The following is a 20,838-nucleotide window of genomic DNA, read 5'->3' as shown; positions in this document are numbered from 1 at the left end:
AGGACATCAAGGTGACTTTAAGAATCCTGGACGAAAGGTTCAGTGATGAGAAGATGTATATAAACCAAGCGAGGGAAGCTGTGATGAGAGGCCCCTTCTACTTTGTGTGGCCGACTGATTTCTTATATCTCCGTCACTGAGAACTTCGGCAAACTACATGAAATTGATAACATGCCGACAATAAAGGAGATATCCTGCTGAAATTTGATGACACCATGCAAGCTTGGTGGACTGCCCGATGGACGGGGAAGAGGAGTAAACACACCCAACACATAAAAGACTTACTCAATTTTTTGAAGAAAGAAACACGAATGTTAAAGGAACAGCATGGCTTAATAAAGAAAGGGCTTTGTGGAGCAGAACAGGAGACCCAACAAAAAACAACAGCAACTCAAGGTAGCGTTGCTTCGACATCCAACATGAAGCGTGAACCAAAAACCCGAGTTAGACAACAGGTTCGAAAGACGTCCCTAACCACGCATGCTGAGTCTCGCGTAGGTTACGAGGGAAGTAAACTGACCAATGACAGCTGCCGTCTCTGTGGTGACAGTCACGGATTCCCTTCGTATATAACGTTCTGACGTACGACGTGTACAACGTTCCGATGCTCCACAGGCAGAAGCCTGTGGAGCATCGCAAGCGAGTTGTAAAGGCCTAAGGGAGATGCTTCGTCTGTGTCCGGGATTTTCATATGGCGGAGGATTGTAAAGCTCGGTCTTGTGATGTAAACAATTGCAATGGAAGACAATCCCGGTGGCTCCACGGACCAGTTCCTGCGGACCAGCTCAAAAGGAGCCACGAACAACATGGAGATATTACAAATCTGAATCTGAGAGATACTTACCACAAAGAATGATTAAATCAAGGGAGCTGGATCACCAATATAACGGAAGGACGAGGCAAGAGTGATGACGCGGTGCGAAGGGTAGATAAGACACAGGGATTCTGATGGCTTCGTAGAGGTATGGGTTGCATGTAGTCGCCTATCTGGTACACAGTCCTCAGAAGGAGAGGTATTATGCCACGGCTCACGCCCTGATCTCCCCATATACCCTCAAACGCCGATCCTCATAATCGTGTGTTAAAGTAGCCACTGAATGTTAAGGGTACATTATACATTATACATCATACGTGTATTGCATTTCATTATTGTTTAAACTATTATGTATTATGTATTATCAGATTGCCCCTTCATTATTACGAAATAAATTTGTGCTCTTATGATGTCTATTTGTGTTACCTATTTGCTTTTCTGTCGTAGTGCCATTAATCCATCAATACTCAGCTAGCGAGTAAACGATTGGGTCGTTTGTCATCCTGAATTCCTACACTCGAGTGATGGCGAGTACAAAGATGGTGGAAGATAATCTATCTGGCAAGGGAAAGAAAGGAAGACCTGAGAGGAAGGAAGCTTACAGAGGAGTGTGTGGAAAAGAAGAGGATTTTGGAGATGGAACAAGACATTTACAGGAAACAAGAGAACTGTTTTATTTTTATTTTCAGTGTTTATTTATTTGATCTATATATCGTATAACCCTCTTATAAGCATCACTGTAATTAATTTCAAATGGACGCTTGCATGCAACAATGTTACATATAATTGTTTTCGTAGAAAATAGCAGACTGTGCTGCTCTCGGGAAACATACGAGCAGTTTTGGAGCCAGAACAGTACAGCCTGGTTGCAGGTCTGCTTGCCGAGGACGCTGTCTCTAAAGTATATGCTAGTTTTATCCTAAAATTCGGTGTCGTTGTTGTAAATAGATAAATAGAATATTTGCACATTGAAATATCTTAATGTTATTGTATTTCCGTTGTGTGATTTCACCGAGTGGAGAGAGAGAGAGAGAAAAAAAACGGCATTCAAAGTGGACACATCAGCCATGGTGAGCCAGAAACCTCAGACGCCAGGCTGTGGTGGTCAGGTCTGAATGGTGTTTGCCTAGCATTGATACTAGCTATAGTTTAAGTTAACATTTAGATATACCTGCGACTGTAGCATCTCTAAAGTGGATGCAGCAGATTTGTTTTGATTCAATATTAAAAAAAAAAAAAAAAAAACACGTCAATCTAGGCATATGAGTCATCACCCGGTGTGGTAATTGTAAGTTATGTTACGTCTTCCTTTCAACAGAGGGCTATACGAGTACGCTATAACATAATAGGTGCTCTTGAGGACAGATGGCAACAAATACTCATAATGATTACAGCGTGCGGCGGTGGGTCTGAGAGCTATCACAACATTATAAGTTGGTCCACCTCCCACGAGGATGTGGTGTTGATGCGCCTTGCATTGCCTGTGGTGCCCTGCAAATTGTTACCGTGTCTAACAACACTTCAGACATGCTCTGGTATATGGTGTCCCTTGGTCTGGAAACAGCCTTTTATCTTTCAGCACTAAATATGCCCCGGATCATGACCCTTGTCTGGCGGCGGAACATCCTCTAGTACACCGGCGTCACGTTGATGCGAGATACGTGACTCTTGTCTGGAACCATCTTGAGGGATTTCCTCGGCGTGATATCCGAGACGTGAGAACTTTTGCCGCGCTTGTAGTACAGAACCTCGACGGCGAGTGCCACCATAGCCAGGGCCAAGCCGATCAGCGTGGCGATGAACACTCCTCCTGCCCAAGGAAAGAAAGAGAGAGAGAGAAAGTTATTAATCAAAAGAACAAATAAAAATGTAATTGCCTTTTAAATTTCCTGCTTTTTATCTATCTTATTTCAATCCACTCGTCTCAGATTTTATGGTTGCTTTAATTCTAATGCAAACGAGGAAAGATAATCGTGATCTGGAGCCTGCTGTCAGTCAGACAGCAATTCGTGTCACTAATCAACAAATACCTACTTAGTCAAAATAACAATTTTTTCATCAAAAATTTTTTTATGGAAAAGAAAAGTTTTCATTTGTTGAAGCCAAAAAACTTGACAAGATGAACAGTAATGTTGCATGTCATTTACAAGTTTGAAAGCGTGACTGACCCAGACTCTGCAGCGTGATGCCCTCTGAGTCACTATCATCTGGGCAGGACCCGCGCTCCGTTCTGTTCCAGAACCTTGCCGTCAGAGCCTCGAAATAGCGGTCTTTCTGTAGCTCCAGTATCCTGCAGGCAGGCAATGTGCGAGTGTGAGTGGCCCTTGGTGTTTTAGGTGAAAGCAGTGCCCCTGACGAGAAGTTACGTTATCCACACTAATACATTTTGATGAAAAAAAATTCAAAGATGGAAATACCAAGCTATTACAAGTAATGTGCTATACGTACAAGATTTGCAGTGGCTGGGAAAGATTAGGACACGAACATGCAACACACAAACCAACACAGGTCACAGACCCAGTGAAGGCCACAGACACAGACAAGCCAGCCTAGTGGCGCACTAAACCCCATTAATGTTGAACGTCACAGACAGAACACTGAAACTCACAGATATCGTGGATGCATTAGGTAGCCTCTCGGGTGAATAGGTGAACGATAAAGGCCACGCACACACACACACACACACACACACACACACACACACACACACACACACACACACACACACACACATATACATATGCGTCCACTTAGTGAGACTCTGGCTGCAACACTCACGCCCTGCTTATCTCGTCCTGGAGGTGGCTGCCTTGCTGGACAGCGATGGCGTATGGCTGCTCGGCGAACGGCTCCCCAACCTCAGTGAGCTGGCAGTCCTGCAGCACCTCATACCGGATTTCCGAAGCGTCATGGATGAAGGCAAACTCTCCTTTTTCATTCTTGCGCACCTGAAGTGATGGAGAGTATCGCCTCTTACCTCTACTCTGCAATAACTTATGTGCAATCTCATGAATCAACTTCATAAAAAAAAAAAAAAACATTGCTGAGAGAGAAAGAGAGAGAGAGAGAGAGAGAGAGAGAGAGAGAGAGAGAGAGAGAGAGAGAGAGAGAGAGAGAGAGAGAGAGAGAGAGAGAGTCATTATGTATAAAATATCGCTGTGTTACCCTTTGAAATCCTTCCTCGGCGTGAAGCACTGGCTTGGAATCGACGATCACCTGTAGGATGTGCGTGTACTGCTCCTTGATGGGGTAGTCCCACACACGGTACTTGCTCTGGTCGCTGGTGCTGTTCAATGTCAGTTCTTTCCACACCCTGGCAAGTAAACCTCGTCAGCAGGGCGTCTGGACCTGAGACACCTGTTCACCACTTGACTCAAGAGAGCTTGCATGCACTGTTGTCAGTTTGTTTATCAATGGCTCCATTATGCTGGCTCTTGGCATCCTCTTATCGATAGAGTACGATTATTGCCGCTACAAATACAGTTTTATGTGAACAGTCTCGATGTCAATACTTGTTTATATGAGTGTCTGTGTTTACGGTGGCAGGCAGACGGGCAGGCTTGCTGGCTGGAAGGTGGAAGCGTTGTGTTTCTGAGGTCAGGCAAAAAATGCACATCAAAGAGGAGGTTCAGTGAATGGCGAATGTTCGGTTAGTGCACTGAGGAGCACGGTTCTTAAAGACGTGAAAAAAAAAAAAACTTAAGGAGAAATTGGTTAAAAGTAGCGGAGACAGGCAGATTATATTTTGAGTAATAGCAGAGTATCTGATAAAACATAAATATCCATTGCAGAAGTGATGTAACACATGCATACATGGCACACGCAGGCGACCATCATCACAACACAGACATATGGCAGCTCATGAAATCCCTCTAGGCAGTGGGAGGAGAGGGAAATCGTGACAGTGAGCGGCGTGGCGGACAAAGGCGGCCAAGGCGACCAAGGAAGTGTGGCCGTCTGTGTGTACCTGAAGAGTTCGTCCTCCGCCTTGGCCATGTTGTCGAAGTACTCAAAAGTGGACGATCCCTTGACGGTGGTGAAGTTAATCTTAGCCTGGCGCGCTAAGGCCTCCAGGGACTGCACGGGCGACTGCAGGAAAGGCAGCGTCAGTCTGCGGCTGTATTCTGGCACAGGCCTGCCCCTGCACAGGCCTACTCCTGCACGGTGTCGTGTCAGATCTCTCCCGGATCCAAATTTCTCCCGGCTGACGCCACTGTGCATGCGCACCATATCGAGGCAACAGCATCAAAACATCACCCAGGTATTTCATATATCCTTACGTATTATTAACTAATTTTTGAGGTTTTATTGACAAATCACTATTGCTTCATTGTATGTGGATATGTTACGCTAGAGGCGGGTTCACGCTTTGCAATTCGCTGCTGAATTGCCAGTCGCTGCAAGCCACGTTGGCCCGCCTGCTGCACTTTTGGTGCCTGGCGGCTGGAATTGCTAGCCGCGCCAACAAAACCATCAGGTTGGTCTTGTCCAGCCGCGCGCTGCTTTGTTTACATCGTGTCGTCGGGAAGAGTTGTGGAAGAAGCGGTGTCCGCAGGCATTATATATATATATATATATATATATATATATATATATATATATATATATATATATATATATATATATATATATATATATATATATATATATATATATATATATATATAATTGAGTAGTAAGGGCTGCAGAAGGAGCCAAGTTCTCAATAATTACCAATTGGTCTTCTTTACCTGCAGCTAGATAACGTAGCGTAAGTGTCAGGTGTTCACCAGATGTCACTGCATCCCTCATGTGGTATCTTCCTTCTTGATAAGGTGATAAGGGGAGTCAAAAGCTGCAGAAGACCATGTTACTGCTCCCTGTAGAGGCGTATCCAATGTCTCATGGTGTCTGGGTCTTCCACGCTCAGCTCAGGCAAAAGTGTGGCAGACACTCCTTTCTCCTCTTCTACTTAGCCAGGAACGTGTCCACAGGCGTTTCCTTTTCCGTTTTATCTTCCGGTATGCCAAAAGAAATTAAGTTATCACCTCAGCATCGTCGCTTGAGGAAGACATCCTGCTGAGTTGCTGTTTTTTTATATTCATTTCCCGCCAACCAGCCGCCCCTTCTCATCCGCCTGTGTGAACGTACATCCAGCTGGGAGAATGTATTGCCAGGTATTGCCAGCTTGTGGCGGTTGGCAATTCAACAGCGAATTGCCAAGTGTGAACCCACCTTAGGAATGGAATGGAGCAAGTAAACAAGAACAGTGAGTGATAACAGAGCACCAAAATCTTCTCCCTGTGCAAGTATCAAGTCCTATCACCATGTTATGTATTTTATGCATTATCAACATCGTTACGGAGTTTTATTGACAAATTCATTGCCTGTGGAATATTTTAAGATATGAATATAGCAAGTAAACAAAAGTAGTGAGTGATAACAGAACACCAAAATCTTCTCCTTTGCAAGTCTTACCACTGTTTTATGTTTAAGATATTCCACAGACAATGGAGCATTAGTAATTTGTCAATAAAATTCCATTTCTATATTGTTAATACGTAAAATACATCAATACAAAACATGGTGGTAGGACTTGATATATGCAAAGGGAGAAGATTTTGGTGCTCTGTTATCACTTACTACTCTTGTTTACTTGCCCCATTCCTATCCTAACATATCCACAATAATAAAGCAATAGTTATTTGCCAATAAAACCTCTAAAAGGAGTTGATGATACGTAAATACACATAAAATATCTGGGTGATGTTTTGATGCTGTCGCCTCGATATGGTGTGCATGCGCAGTGGCGTTACCCGGGAGAAATTTGGACTCGGGAGAGATTCGGCCTGCTCCTACAGTTCCTTCTCCCGTATCCATACAGATCCTGCCCCTGCAAAGACCCTCTCCCTGCAAAGATCCTGTCCCTGCAAAGACCCTGCCCCTGCTAAGGCCCTGCCTGCCTGCAGAGGTCTTGTTCCTGCACAAGTCCTGCCGCTCTGTACAGGCCCTGATCACCTGCACAGTCCCTGCAGTCCTGCAGAGACCCTCAGACCTCACACATGCACAACCCACAATGCTGTGGTACTGTTCCTGCTCTAGACTGCTTCATCCGTCACACGTGGCACTCACAACCCAGCAGTCACTCTGAAGAGTCAAGATGGCGTCAACAAAACCGTCAGTGAAGGGCGCGACTGGTGCCCCTCGGGAGACTGCCTGGTGAGGATGGCGAGGCGGTGTCGTACGAAATCCTTGAGCTGCGAAAATACTGACGAGTCGGCCTTCTGCGCATGCGCATCGTAACATCAGCACCACAGCATACGGCTCCAGAGTTTGTCTCTTTTTTCCACAGCCTTATATAGCGACTATACCCTGATTATTAAAACCGGTTTTGATTCATATCAATAGAAGGTGCCTTTAAGTCGTTATTGAATAATTTTTATAGGCTACAAAGTTATATTAGCACTATCTAGGCTGACAGAACACACGGGGCGCAAGATTCTTGAGCTCTCAAGGTTTGTCTCCACAGCTTTATATAGTGGTTATACCATGATTATTAAAACTTGTATTACTTCATATCAACAGAAGGTGCTTTCAGGTCGTTACTAAATAATTTTGCAGGCTAAAAAAAAACTATATTAGCTCATATACAGGCCCACAGAACACACGGGGTGCAAGATTCTTGAGAAGGCCGACGCGCCAGTATTTTCACAGCTCAAGGATTTCGCACGACAGCGGCGTCACCATGAGCGAACAGTTAGCGTTTGGTCGCTGCACATAAGGACGGCCACCAGCTTTTTGTTTCCTAAATCAAGGTCGTTTGTTTCTGTGCTAATGTGACAGCTCTGATTTCCTGTTTCTAACACAGTTCCCTATACAAAAATGCAAAAATTTCAGTTTATGAACCCAAAAATGCAAAAACTGCCGGGAGGAAAAATAGTCGCCACAGCAAGACCCAAATGAGGGTAGAAGTGGTGGTAGCGGCGGCGCCCTCCCACTTGTCGAGGTTAATATGTCGTTTTGTTGCATAAATCATGCAAAAATGTTAGAAAAATCCGGCAGACAAAAAAATTTCATGCCATGCAAAAATTGATTGGCGTGATTCTACTGTGGTGAAAAATGCATGAGAAAATATGCAAACCATTTGCAGTGTCATGTCTGAAAAAATACTGTAATAAAAATGTTATAATAAGCAATGAATCTACTGAGTTTTGTGAGATCGCCGCGCGGCTGTGGCTTTACCGGTAAAGCTCCTCCTCGGCGGCGCCCATGTTCTCGAAGTACTGGAAGACGGAGGTGGACTGCAGCACCGTGTAGTTGATCTTGCTTTGTGTGGCCAGCTCGTCCAGGGAGCTCACGGGCGTCTGGGGATCGCTACTGTTTAGTGAGTCTGACAGCCGAGTCACCCTCGCGCGACCCCAGCCTAAGCTTTGTACGGTCTTGCCTTACTGGTGTCCATCAGCAACCTAATGTCTGTGCCCTAATAAACCGTCACTATGAGGAGCCTACATGAGGCAATTCATTCCTCTATACATGCTTTAGTGCGCCACTGTCACCAATTCGTCTTGACTGGACTTGTTCAAACCGCCGCGAGCTATTTCCTGCTGTGTGTGGCGCGCCTGATGCTTCATTATTATCTCCTCTAAAATGTCATAGCTTAAGTAGTACCCGAACCATGAATCTCTATTCAGTCTCTCTAGAAGAATTAACTTAAACAGATAGGGAGCTCTCTTCCTCTTATGTCTAACAAGTCCAGAAGGCAGCTTGAAGTTTACCCCACCTGTCTGCCATTAAGTTAAAGTAACAACTGAGGCACAAGGCTTCCCGGTGTGCACAGTACAGGTGGTGTGGCAGACCTGCATCCTCTCCACGGTGAGAAAGGCTGCCAAGTTGGCGGTGAAGGTGGCCAGCATCAGCACCACGAACAGCCAGTAAGCGGCCACCAGCGTCCTACCACTTAGAGCTTTGGGCGCCTCCCCTCCTCCTTGGGGCGTAAACGACGTCAAGGCAAACCAGAAACTCTCCTTCAGCGTAAATTTCCTAAAAGCATCAAGAGAATATGAAGATCAAATGTGGAGCATATACCTACAGTGTAGAATAAGACAAGAAATAATACGTGCAAGCTTGATAAAGTTAGATGAAAAAAAAAAGAGGAATGTGTTCTCAAGTAGATGAATGGAAAAAACTCAGTAATTAAGTTGTCAGTGCCGAGTAGTTAGGGAGCTTCAAAAGAAGATTCAACAAATTTATGGATGAGGGCGATAGGTGGGAATAGGTATATTTCATGCAGGGACTGTCACGTGTAGGTCTAATGGTTTCTTGCAGCTTCCCTTATTTTTCAGTTTTTAAGTTCTTACTTATCTATTCGTGGTACCTATATTTGTGATAAGACACGCAGTATGCACAAGTACAGATAAGAAGTTAACTGAGTGTGCCTGATCACGATAACAGTAACGGGAGAGCAAGCAGATAGGGTGGCGGACGCGGACCTGCAGTTAGGCGGGTAGAGGGCGGAGTTGTTCTGGGCGGAGTAGGGGGAGTAGCGGTCCAGGAGCCAGATCATGATGCCCGTCACCACCAGCGCCGCCACAATGGACACCCACACCTCTGCGCGAAGCACCGTCATGAATTTGAACAGACTCTCTTCCCGCTGCCGCTTCCGGATCACTGACAGACAGAGCGAGGATATTAGAAAGAAAATTAACATTGAGGAGTATAAATAAATAAATAAGTAAATAAATAAATAAATAAAATAAAATAGTAAACGAAAATAAAGTAAACAGATGAATAAATAAAGAGGATGTAATTAATAATTATTGATTTTTATCTCTGAAGTGGTATATGAGGAGGAGGCAGTAGACACCTGCCGAAACGATAATTACTCCCAGTGAGGTCTAAAGCACTGAATCAGAGAGTGCTGTGAACTTATCATTAAACCCAGCTTTGACCTCACTGAACGTTTCCCTTTGTGTCTCACAACACAAGGGGGCAGTTAAAGCCTGCCCTCTAAAGACAACTCTCTTCCTTCACAAAACTACATGCACCTAATTACATACACACCTTTCATTCAAAATTCAAAATTATCATGGCGACTCCTACACCAGCCTGGAAGTCCTCATCTGGGGAGGGAACCACAAATGTCCCCAGGTCGGGCTGCTCTTCTGGTATCAACCCCAAGTGTCTTGAGACCCCCATGAACTTTTTCTTCATTAACTTTTGCAACATTCGCGGTCTAAGATCTAATTTTCAATCTGTAGAACGCCACCTCTCCTCTAATAAATCACAACTTCTTTTCCTCAGTGAAGCACAGATGTCTGAGGCAACTGACAATAGCCCCTTTTCTGTTCCCTCCTACTTTCTCTATCCTCATTTTCAGTCCAAAGTTGGATGTTACATCTATGTGCACAACGACTTAACCTGCTCTTGTACCCACGTTCTTGAATCTTACGAATTTTTCACCATCTGGCTACGATTACAGAGTCACTCTCAAACTAAATTTATATGTGCTGTATACCTCTCACCTAATTCCTCCTACTATAAGGAATTCTTTGACTATTTAACTTTCAAAGTGGAGCACACTGTATTTCTTCCCTTCTACGGAGACCTCCATCCTTGGAGACTTCAATGTTCACCACCAACCTTGACTTTCCTCCCCCTTCACTAACCATCCTGGTGAACTAGCCATTAACTTTGCTATGCTACACGATCTAGAGCAACTGGTGCAACATCCTATTCGTATTCCTGACCAGTTTGGAGATACACCCAATATTCTTGATCTTTTCCTAACCTCTAATCCTACTGCTTATGCTGTCACCCTATCTTCTCCACTGGGCTCCTCCGATCACTATCTCACATCTGTATCTTGTCTTATCGCTCCAGTCCCTCCTCAGGATCCCCCAAAGTGGAGGTGCCTCTGGGATTTTGTCACTGCTAGTTGGGGGGACCAGAGTATGCTAATTTTCCTTAGAATAACTACTGCTTCCGTGTCAGAGACCCGTCTCTGTGCTGAGCGCATAACAGAGGTGATAGTGTCTGGCATGGAGGCGTACATTCCTCACTCTCTCTCTCGACCTAAATCTTCTAAACTTTGGTTTAACACAGCCTGTTCTCGTGCTATACATGGTGGAGAGGTGGCCCAGAAAGGGTACTTGAGCCTTCCATCACCTGAATATCATGCGCTTTATATTTCAGTCTGGAATCATGCCAAGACTGTTCTCCAACTAACCAAAAACTCCTTTATTAATAAAAAAAGTCAAAATCTTTCAAGATTTAATTCCCCTTGTGACTTCTGGCACCTAGCCAAAAACATCTCCAAAAACTTTGCTTCTTCATCTTCCCCTCCTTTATTTCAACTTCATAGCACCACTGCCATCTCATCTATTTCTATTTCTCATCTATTTCTTAGCTCTTTGATCAGGCCTTTGCTAAAATCTTTACCTTGGATGATTCAGGGCTTGTTCCTCCCTCTCCTCCATCCTATGACTACTTCATGTTACTTATTAAAATCCTTCGCAGTGATATTTTCCATGTCCTTTAGAAGATCATTCATGAATAATAGGAAGAGAATGGGTGACAGGATAGAACACTGAGGAACACCACTGTTAATGGATTTAGGAGAAGAACAGTAACTGTCTACCACAGCAGTAACAGAACGGTCAGAAAGAAAACTTGAGATGAAGTCACAGAGAGAAGGATAGAAGCCGTACGAGGGTAGTTTGAAAATCAAAGCTTTGTGCCAGACTCTATCAAAAGCTTTTGATATATCTAAGGCAACAGCAAAAATTTCACCAAAATCTCTAAAAGAGGATGACCAAGACTCAGTAAGGAAAGCCAGATCACCAGTAGAGCGGCCTTGACGGAACCCATACTGGCGATCAGATAAAAGATTGTAAAATGATAAATGTTTAAGAATCTTCCTGTTGAGGATAGATTCAAAAACTTTAGATAGGCAGGAAATTAAAGCAATAGGACGGTAGTTTGAGGGATTAGAATTGTCATCCGTTTTAGGAACAGGCTGAATGTAGGCAAACTTCCAGCAAGAGGGAAAGGTAAATGTTGACAGACAGAGTTGAAAGAGTTTGACTAGGCAAGGTGCAAACACGGAGGCGCAGTTTCGGAGAACAATAGAAGGGACCCCATCAGGTCCATAGCCTTCCGAGGGTTAAGAGCAGCGAAGGCATGGAAAACGCCATTGCGAAGAATTTTAATAGGTAGCATGAAGTAGTCAGAGGGTGGAGGATAGGGAGGAACAAGCCCTGAATCGTCCAAGGTAGAGTTTTTAGCAAAGGTTTGAGCGAAGAGTTTAGTTTTAGAGATGGATGTGATAGTAGTGGTGTCATCTGGTTGAAATAAAGGAGGGAAAGAAGAAGAAGCAAAGTTATTGGAGATTTTTTTTTTTTGGCTAGATGCCAGAAATCATGAGGGGAGTTAGATCTTAAAAGATTTTGACACTTTGTATTAATGAATGAGTTTTTGTCTAGTTGGAGGACAGATATGGCTTTATGTTTCTGGGCAGAAATATAAAGCACATGAGATTCTAGTGATGGAGGGCTCAAGTATCTTTTGTGGGCTACCTCTCTATCATGTAAAGCGCGAGAACAGGCTGTGCTTAGCCAAGGTTTGGAAGGTTTAGGTCGAGAAAAAGATTGAGGAATGTACGAGGAATGTATGCCAGACACTGTCACCTCTGCTATGCACTCGGAACATAGAGACGGGTCTCTGACACGGAAGCAGTAGTCATTCCAAGGAAAAGCAGCAAAATACCTCCTCAGGTCCCCCCAACTAGCAGAGGCAAAACGCCAGAGACACCTTCGCTTAGGGAGATCCTGAGGAGGGATTGGAGTAATTGGACAAGATACATATATGAGATTGTGATCAGAGGAGCCCAACAGAGAAGAGAGGGTAACCGCATAAGCAGAAGGATTAGAGATTAGGAAAAGGTCAAGAACGTTGGCCGTATCTCCAAGACGGTCAGAAATACGAGTAAGATGTTGCACCATTTGCTCTAGGTCATGGAGGATAGCAAAGTTAAAGGCTAGTTCACCAGGATGGTCAGTGAAGGAAGAGGAAAGCCAAAGCTGGTGGTGAACACTGAAGTTTTCAAGAATGGAGATCTCCGCAAAAGGGAAGAGTCAGAATGTGATCCACTTTGGAAATTAAGTAGTCAAAGAGTTTCTTATAGTCAGAGGAGTTAGGAGAGAGGTATACAGCACAGATAAATTTAGTATGAGAGTGACTCTGTAGTCGTAGCCAGATGGTGGAAAACTCGGAAGATTCAAGAGCGTGGGCACGAGAGCAGGTTAAGTCATTGCGCACATAAACGCAGCATCCAGCTTTGGATGAATGGAGAATGGAGATCTCCGCAAAAGGGAAGAGTCAGAATGTGCTCCACTTTGGAAGTTAAGTAGCCAAAGAATTTCTTTTAGTCAGAGGAGTTTGGTGAGAGGTATGCAGCACAGATAAATTTAGTTTGAGAGTGACTCTGTAGTCGCAGCCAAACGGTGGAAAACTCGGGAGACGTCCAACCCTTCAGGAAGTAAACAATTCACGTAAGGAAGCCACAGAACGCCTGACTTCTGATCTCTCCAAAATTTCTGATTAAGGCAGAGCAAACTTAATATTGTTCAATGTCTCAAAAACTCAATTCCTCCATCTATCAACTCGACACAACCTTCCAGAAAACTATCCCCTCTTCTTCAACGGCACTCAACTGTCCCCCTCTTCTACACTGAACATCCTTGGTCTGTCCTTTACTTTTAATCTAAAGTGGAAACTTCAAATATCATCTCTAATTAGGCGTTCTGAGTCGTCTCCGCCAGATTTTCTCACCCCGCTCCCCAGCCGCTAACTTTGTACATGGGCCTTATCCACCCATGTATGGAGTATGGTTCACATGTATGAAGGGTTCCACTCATACCGCTATTTCAGACAGGGTGGAATCAAAAGCTTTTCATCTTATGAACTCCTCTCCTCTAACTAACTGTCTTCAGCCTCTTTCTCATCGTCGCAATGTTACATCTCATACTATTTTCTAACGCTATTTTCATGCTAACTTCCCTTCTGATCTTGCTAACTGCATGCCTCCCCTCCTCCCGCGGCCTAGTTGCATAAGTCTTTCTTCTTTTTCTCATCCCTATTCTGTCCACCTGTCTAATGCAACAGTTAACCAGTATTCTCAATTTTTCATCCCTTTTTCTGGTAAACTCTGGAACTCTTTGCCTGCTTCTGTATTTTTTTTTTTTTTCTCCCTAGGACTTGAACTCTTTCAAGAGGGAGGTTTCAAGACATTTATCCTTCAATTTTCAACGGTTTTCTTGACGCCTAAGTGTGATTTTTTTTTTTTTTCCAGTTTTGTTTCCCTTGGCCAGTGACCCTCTTACGTAAAAAAAAAAAAAAAAAGGAATATAACAAGAGCGACACGAACAAACTCCTCAGGGTCGGTAATCAAGATGGGACGAGAAAAACTGGGTTCAAGCTTGATAGAATTTGCTAAAAAAAATAAAATTGGAAGAAATTGGTTCATAGAGTGATAAATAGATGGAAAAGACTCAGTAATCATGTTGTTAGTGCCGAGACATTAGGGTGCTTTAAAAAAAGATTAGATAAATTTATGGATGAGGCATGTTTTACACAGGGACTGCCACGTGTAGGCTTGACTGCGTCTTGCAGCTTTCCTTGTGTATTTATGTCCTTATCTTCCTGACTATAATCCGGACAGTGCCTGTTTGAAGACCATATTCTGAAACGCTTGTGCGCCGCGACCCGGGTTTTCAAGGATGTTTTTTGTGATTCTAGTGATAGATTAACAAGATTTCTACATTATCAACATGAAAACACTCTAGAGAACCCGGTTAATCACATCTATGACCTTTAAGAAAGAGTCATGATGAAAGAGCAAAGGGTTTCAGAATACGTGCCGGAGTGTTACGAAAGACGATGCAGACTTACCAATGGAGATGCCGGACTGATCGAAGTAGGGCGCCACAAAGTCGATGACCTCCTCCCGCTCTGAGGTCATCGTGAGGGGCGCCACGATGATGTCAGTCACCTGCGGGTCAGTATACAAGTATATGCAGAACACTACAACTCATCACTACGAGCAGCGTGACGAGGTGTATTGCTAATGGTCGGAAAGTGCAGTGAATGGTGCCCTGAAGTGGACTGTAGTGTGCATTAGTCTTAAGTGATTTTTGAAAAGCTGACGTATATTAGAGAGTGAGAAGATTATGTGTTATGTATATGTATAAAAAAATTGTATCGCAAGAAATTTGTCGTACTGAGTATAGAGTTTGAAATGCACTATTAAATGTTGAAGATTTTTGACATACTGATGTACGTATAGTAAATAAGTTCAAGGGTTCGCTATTAGGTATGAAATGTAGTGAATGTTGCAGACTCTCAAGGCAGTCCAGTGCTGCTCTGTGTGCTGAGAATGTAACAGGAACATGTAAAAGGAATAATCTCAGAGTAAAGGCCAAGACTAGGGCTGGAATATAGGCACCTACATCTTAAAATGCGACGTTTTAGAATTTACGTACGTTATATTCCAATCCTGGTCTTAGTCTTCATTCTGATAAAACTCTTTTCAATCTCAAAATCTGTATAGGAATAATCTCTCTCTCTCTCTCTCTCTCTCTCTCTCTCTCTCTCTCTCTCTCTCTCTCTCTCTCTCTCTCTCTCTCTCTCACCCCATTGGACAGGTCCCCCACGAGGCCATTCCAGGTTCCGTCGTTTTGCCTCACGCCGTACTGTCCATCTTTGGGAAACCTGAAGTCGTAGTCGAATTTCATCTCCTTGGCGAGGCGCGCTGCCAGGTCGACACAGTAGCCCACGTAAGCATTGGGGTCCTTAGGCAACATCGCCTCGCCCTCCGCCGTGCCCTTCTTCAGGCTGACCCACGGGCGGGACTGGGAAAGAGGGACGGGGGATTTAAGGTTGATAACTTCAGTGTTCGAGAGAGAGAGAGAGAGAGAGAGAGAGAGAGAGAGAGAGAGAGAGAGAGAGAGAGAGAGAGAGAGAGAGAGAGAGAGAATTGGGGGAAGCCACTCTCGTTCTGGTGTTTGAGGAAAATGTGCTGTGAGAGGTACCTCTCTCTCTCTCTCTCTCTCTCTCTCTCTCTCTCTCTCTCTCTCTCTCTCTCTCTCTCTCTCTCTCTCCCCTTCCGGTTAGCTGAGAAGAAGCAGCTTATTCTGTGTGGAAATGTACAAATGGTAATGGCAGCGTGTTAACGGTGCCGAGTGCAAAGTCCTAAACACAGCAGGAAGGATGATGAGAAAGAGGAGACCGAAGTATCTCTTGCTGCGTGGGTTTGCTCCGTGAGAGAAAACAAAACAAAAAAAAGAAAAAAAAAGAAAGAAAAAAAGAATTAAAAAGTGAACCTACAGCTGTCAGTCAGTCTTTTGCGGCTAAGAATAAGAAACTTGTGTAGGTGATATGAGTGCAAGAGTCCTGACGCTCAGCTGTGGGACGCACCAGTATTGTGCCGATCCTGAAGTGGCGACGTATTGGGGAATGCTCGAACCCAGGGATGAGCTGTAGGCCTCCATCGGTGCTCCAGCTGCCCACCGTCTGGCTGGCCGTGCTGTTGATTGCCTGGATGTTAAACGCCAACTGAGGCTCCATCTGCATCTTGTCGAACCGCCACTTCATGCCAGGCCACGACCCCAGCTCCTGTACCAAGTAAACTTAGTTCACATTTTTATATCAGAGGACAGAAACACAAAGGATGGGAGTCACAGGGCAGATGCAAGGGACAGAAACAGCTGGAGGAGACTCGTACACGGTACCAATCCCTGATTCTAGGGAAGCGGAGAGAGATCAACGGACAGACATTTTCTCAGGTATTGTGTGATTACTCCATGAAATCTGGGAGGGTGGATGATACGCACCGCCTGCAGCGCTGTGTAGAAGGAGGTGGTGGAGGGCGTGGCGTCGGGCGGGGCGTCGCAGGTTCCGGCTACGTTCTTTTGACCTTCAGCCTTGAGGGTTCGCACCAGCGTGAGCACGGCGTTCAGCGTGATGGCTTTGGGCACCTGGGACGAGAGAGAGAGAGAGAGAGAGAGAGAGAGAGAGAGAGAGAGAGAGAGAGAGAGAGAGAGAGAGAGACCATTATTTCATTCACAGCCACTAACACATTACAAACAATAACAGTGTATGATCATGGAAAAGAACTGTGGCTAACCTTTTTAAAGTCGAAACTTTTCAGGCACAACTTAAATCTGATAAGGAAAACAGTGATGAGAGAGAGAGAGAGAGAGAGAGAGAGAGAGAGAGAGAGAGAGAGAGAGAGAGAGAGAGAGAGAGTACCCACCACAAGATTGTCACAGTCGCAGAAGGACTGAGTGTTCCTGGCGGTACAGCAAACCTCCCGCGTCGGAGTCACGAGGGTAACGCCTGTGGACGCCGCCAGCATTGCTCGGCTGGGAAACACCCACCATGGTAATAGAAAGCCAAACCACACACACACACACACACACACACACATCACTCTCTCTCTCTCTCTCTCTCTCTCTCTCTCTCTCTCTCTCTCTCTCTCTCTCTCTCTCTCTGTTCATCTAGTCTTATGCCTACAAGAAATATTCAGCATTGATTAATTCTTGTACTGCTCCTCTGTGACATAGTAAGCTATGATACTCGTAAGATGTTAATATATTGATGATGATAATGACGATAAAAAGTTAGGGAGATGATTACGTTGACACTCTTGTAGTATGGGAGTTAAGACTGAAGGAGGAAGGAACGAAGGAAGGAACGGCAGGAGGTGGTGTTGATGGAGCGACTTGCATTATTCAAGCGTTGGCCCGCCGCCTTGTCACGTCCTCCTAAGTCATAACGTTCAGCGGCCGACAGTGTGATGAAATATTCACCTTGCTAACACTAACTTTATTGTTTGCCCATCCATAATCTGTGTACAGGTTTATTTTCTCTTCTTTTTCTTCATTGATGTGGATAAAATAGAGTCGTTGGTATATACACTCGCGAGACAAAATTTAATTCCCAGGGCAGCACGGATCTTATTATCTGGTCTGCCATTATCTGTGTAGAGGTTTATTTTCTCTCGATTCTCATTGATGTGGATCAAATAGCGTTGTTACAAAGATTCCTAAGACTACACTAATTTTGTTATCTAACCAGCCATAATTTGTGTAACGTATTTTCTCTTTAATTTTTTTTATCATTGATATGAATAAGATTGTGTTGGTGCACCAGCAATACAAAGACTGCTAAGAAAACAGTAACATTATAATCTGTGTGTACATTTTCTTTTGTTGTTCTTATTTCATTGTCATAGATAGTGATGTTGTATTCAAGGGGCAAGGAAACATTCGGTAAAGTTGCAGAAGGAAAGGTGAATATTGGAGAGAAGGGAAAAATTTTGATCAGACAACATGAAGAGAGCACGAGGAAGACCAGTTAGGGAAAACAATACTTTGGTTGTTCTTATTTCATTGTTACGGATAAGTTAACGCTGTTATATTCACAGGGCAAGAGAGTATTCGCTTGACGGAAGAATAGTTATGGAGAACATGTAGATTGTTTTCTTTTCTTATTTCAGTGCCATGAATAAGGAAAGGAGGGAAAAGTGAATGTTGTACAGAATCGGAGAAGTTTGACCAGACAATAAGAGAGGAGCCGATGAAAAGCTAGTGAGAACAATACGAATGTACGGAGGGTATCCATCATATATATATATATATATATATATATATATATATATATATATATATATATATATATATATATATATATATATATATATATATATATATATATATATATATATATATATATATATATATATATATATATATATATATATATATATATATATATATATATATATATATATATATATATATATATATATATATATATATATATATATATATATATATATATATATATATATATATATATATATATATATATATATATATATATATATATATATATATATATTGTTATTGTATTATTTCTTCTTTTTTGTGAGCTGTATTGTATGAATATGCACTGTACGTGCAGCGCGTTTGTCACACACACACACACACACACACACACACACACACACACACACACACACACACACACACACACACACATTAGTAACTGGGTTAGAAACATGCTGTATGATATAGTATTCATGTATGCACCACCATCACCATCACCACCACCGCCTTCGCTGCCACCAACATATGAGACCCAGCATTACCACCTCTACGTGACGACTCAAGCGCACACCACCACCACCTCCACCACACAGCTGACGGTGTTGGTGGCCGCAGATTCGTTGCTAAATATTCTGAGGGTAGCGGGTCTGGCAGTGACATGCGAGTTTTACGTCCTCGAGTAAAGTATGACGTGTTAATAATTCTCCTATTTCACACACACACACACACACACACATAATGTTTGTTTGTTGCTGTTATTTCATGAAAATTATCCTTACACACACACACACACACACACACACACACACACACACACACATACTTTTTTTTTTTTTTGCTGTTATTTTATACTAATCATTCTTGGGGTTTAGTTCGTATACACACACACACACACACACACACACACACACACACACACTGACATAGTTTACACCCGTCACTCAGTACTAGCATGAATATTTCAAGGGCGGTCTCTCCTTCTCAGTCCCAGCGCACCGTCCGCTTAGCCACAGCCATCCAGCCATCACCCTTCAGCCTTCAGGACGCAACCCTTCAGTTCTCGTCGTCAATATCCCCCTGCCTAGCCTTGCACGGCGCCTTTTTCCTCCCCTCTGGCCCACACCTAAATACAATGGCGATAACTCAATAATAAATACAAGATATGTCATGTCTAGGAAAGAGAAGTCGATGGCTGGCTGGTTGCTGGCTGGCTGGCGCGCATAGCTGAGGGCGGGTGGAGCTCATCCAGGGACAATATTCTGAAGCACTTCTGCGCTGCACCTCCACTTCAAAATGCTCTACTTGAAGTTGCACGGGTCTTTAAGAATGTTTTTATGGTTCCAGTGAAAGATTAACGAGAGTCCTACATTATTAACAGGAGAGACACTCTTGAGAGAGCAAAGCGTTTCAGTATATGAGTCCTACAGCAACTCACTCGAAGTTCTCAGCGCCGTGGTCCGTGGCGACCAGCGTCCAGCGGGAGTCTCGCGTCACCAGGTTCCTCATCGTCGCCTTGGCGAAGAACACGAAACAGATTAGACAAGGATCTTAATGTTTATATATTTCATTGTAGCTATTGGTGTTCCATTAAATTATTCGTTGTTGCGGAAGGAGAGAGAGAGAGAGAGAGAGAGAGAGAGAGAGAGAGAGAGAGAGAGAGAGAGAGAGAGAGAGAGAGATCGAAGAACACGAGACACAGGACGGATTAGGTAAAGATCTTATTAATGTTTCGGATAATGTGAAATACCATTAGCATTTTCATCCAAAGGTTTTAAGTTAACTTTGGTTTGGTTTAGAGTAACCTAGATCAGAGAGAGAGAGAGAGAGAGAGAGAGAGAGAGAGAGAGAGAGAGAGAGAGAGAGAGAGAGAGAGATAGCATTATTAGACACACACCTGGTTGAAGAGCGCAGTGAGTCGATCGGTGGCGGCCAGGATGACGTAGTAGGAGGGAGCCGGGCGCATCTTCCTCAGCGTGGTGGTCGTCTTGTCGTCGATGCCTGAGAGCACGATGACCCGCACCACGGACCCCTCCACTAGGTAGTACAGGGCCTGGTCCAGCTCTGAGAAGTAGTAGTAGTAGTAGTAGTAGTAGCAGTAGTAGTAGTAGTAGTAGGAGGAGGAGGAGGAGGAGGACTATTAATAGTAATAGTAGTAGCAGTATCTAGTAGTAGTAGTAGTAGTAGGAAGAAGAAAAGGAGGAAAAGGAGGGTTGTATTATTATTATTATTATTATTATTATTATTATTATTATTATTATTATTATTATTAGCAATAGTAGTAGTAGTAGTTGTTGTAGTAGTAGTAGTAGTAGTAGTAGTAGTAGTAGTAGTTGTTGTTGTAATTGCAGTTGTTGTTGTAGGGACAGGATTAGGAGGCGG

At 43.7% G+C, this 20,838-nt stretch overlaps 2 protein-coding genes across 3 annotated transcripts in view; one reads left to right on the top strand and one right to left on the bottom strand.

Moving 5' to 3' along the window:
- Positions 1-1,485: 1,485 nt before the first annotated feature.
- Positions 1,486-20,838, bottom strand: part of LOC135099815 (ionotropic receptor 25a-like) — a 31,971-nt gene continuing 12,618 nt past the window's right edge. The window contains exons 6-19 of one of the 2 annotated variants that reach the window (XM_064002374.1): positions 20,354-20,520; positions 19,895-19,971; positions 17,103-17,211; positions 16,681-16,824; positions 16,265-16,462; positions 15,481-15,699; positions 14,741-14,840; positions 9,283-9,460; positions 8,650-8,833; positions 8,036-8,157; positions 3,980-4,127; positions 3,593-3,762; positions 2,983-3,104; positions 1,486-2,624 (exon numbers count right to left, since the gene is read on the bottom strand). In XM_064002374.1, the coding sequence (XP_063858444.1) occupies positions 2,443-2,624; positions 2,983-3,104; positions 3,593-3,762; positions 3,980-4,127; positions 8,036-8,157; positions 8,650-8,833; positions 9,283-9,460; positions 14,741-14,840; positions 15,481-15,699; positions 16,265-16,462; positions 16,681-16,824; positions 17,103-17,211; positions 19,895-19,971; positions 20,354-20,520 (2,120 nt within the window). In that variant the 3' untranslated portion in view covers positions 1,486-2,442. Of the gene's footprint in view, positions 2,625-2,982; positions 3,105-3,592; positions 3,763-3,979; positions 4,128-4,781; positions 4,904-8,035; positions 8,158-8,649; positions 8,834-9,282; positions 9,461-14,740; positions 14,841-15,480; positions 15,700-16,264; positions 16,463-16,680; positions 16,825-17,102; positions 17,212-19,894; positions 19,972-20,353; positions 20,521-20,838 lie in introns of both variants that reach the window. The other variant, XM_064002372.1, reaches the window with a different exon arrangement.
- LOC135099816 (uncharacterized) lies at positions 4,943-8,441 on the top strand. Its single transcript, XM_064002375.1, has 2 exons — positions 4,943-5,075; positions 6,678-8,441. Exons 1-2 carry the CDS (start codon positions 5,034-5,036, stop codon positions 6,942-6,944), a joined length of 309 nt encoding a protein of 102 aa, XP_063858445.1. The 5' UTR covers positions 4,943-5,033; the 3' UTR covers positions 6,945-8,441.

Source organism: Scylla paramamosain, chromosome 4, assembly GCF_035594125.1.
Source record: "Scylla paramamosain isolate STU-SP2022 chromosome 4, ASM3559412v1, whole genome shotgun sequence".
NCBI lineage: Eukaryota > Metazoa > Arthropoda > Malacostraca > Decapoda > Portunidae > Scylla > Scylla paramamosain.
The sequence above is the reverse complement of the archived record's forward strand: the minus strand, read 5'-3'. Positions and strand labels throughout refer to the sequence as shown.

Excerpts from the sequence above, each read along its gene's own strand:
- LOC135099816 (XM_064002375.1), top strand. The coding sequence starts at position 5,034 with ATGCGCACCATATCGAGGCAACAGCATCAAAACATCACCCAG. Across the intron at positions 5,076-6,677 it reads AGCATCAAAACATCACCCAG|ATCCTGCCCCTGCAAAGACC; the intron begins GTATTTCATATA and ends GTATCCATACAG.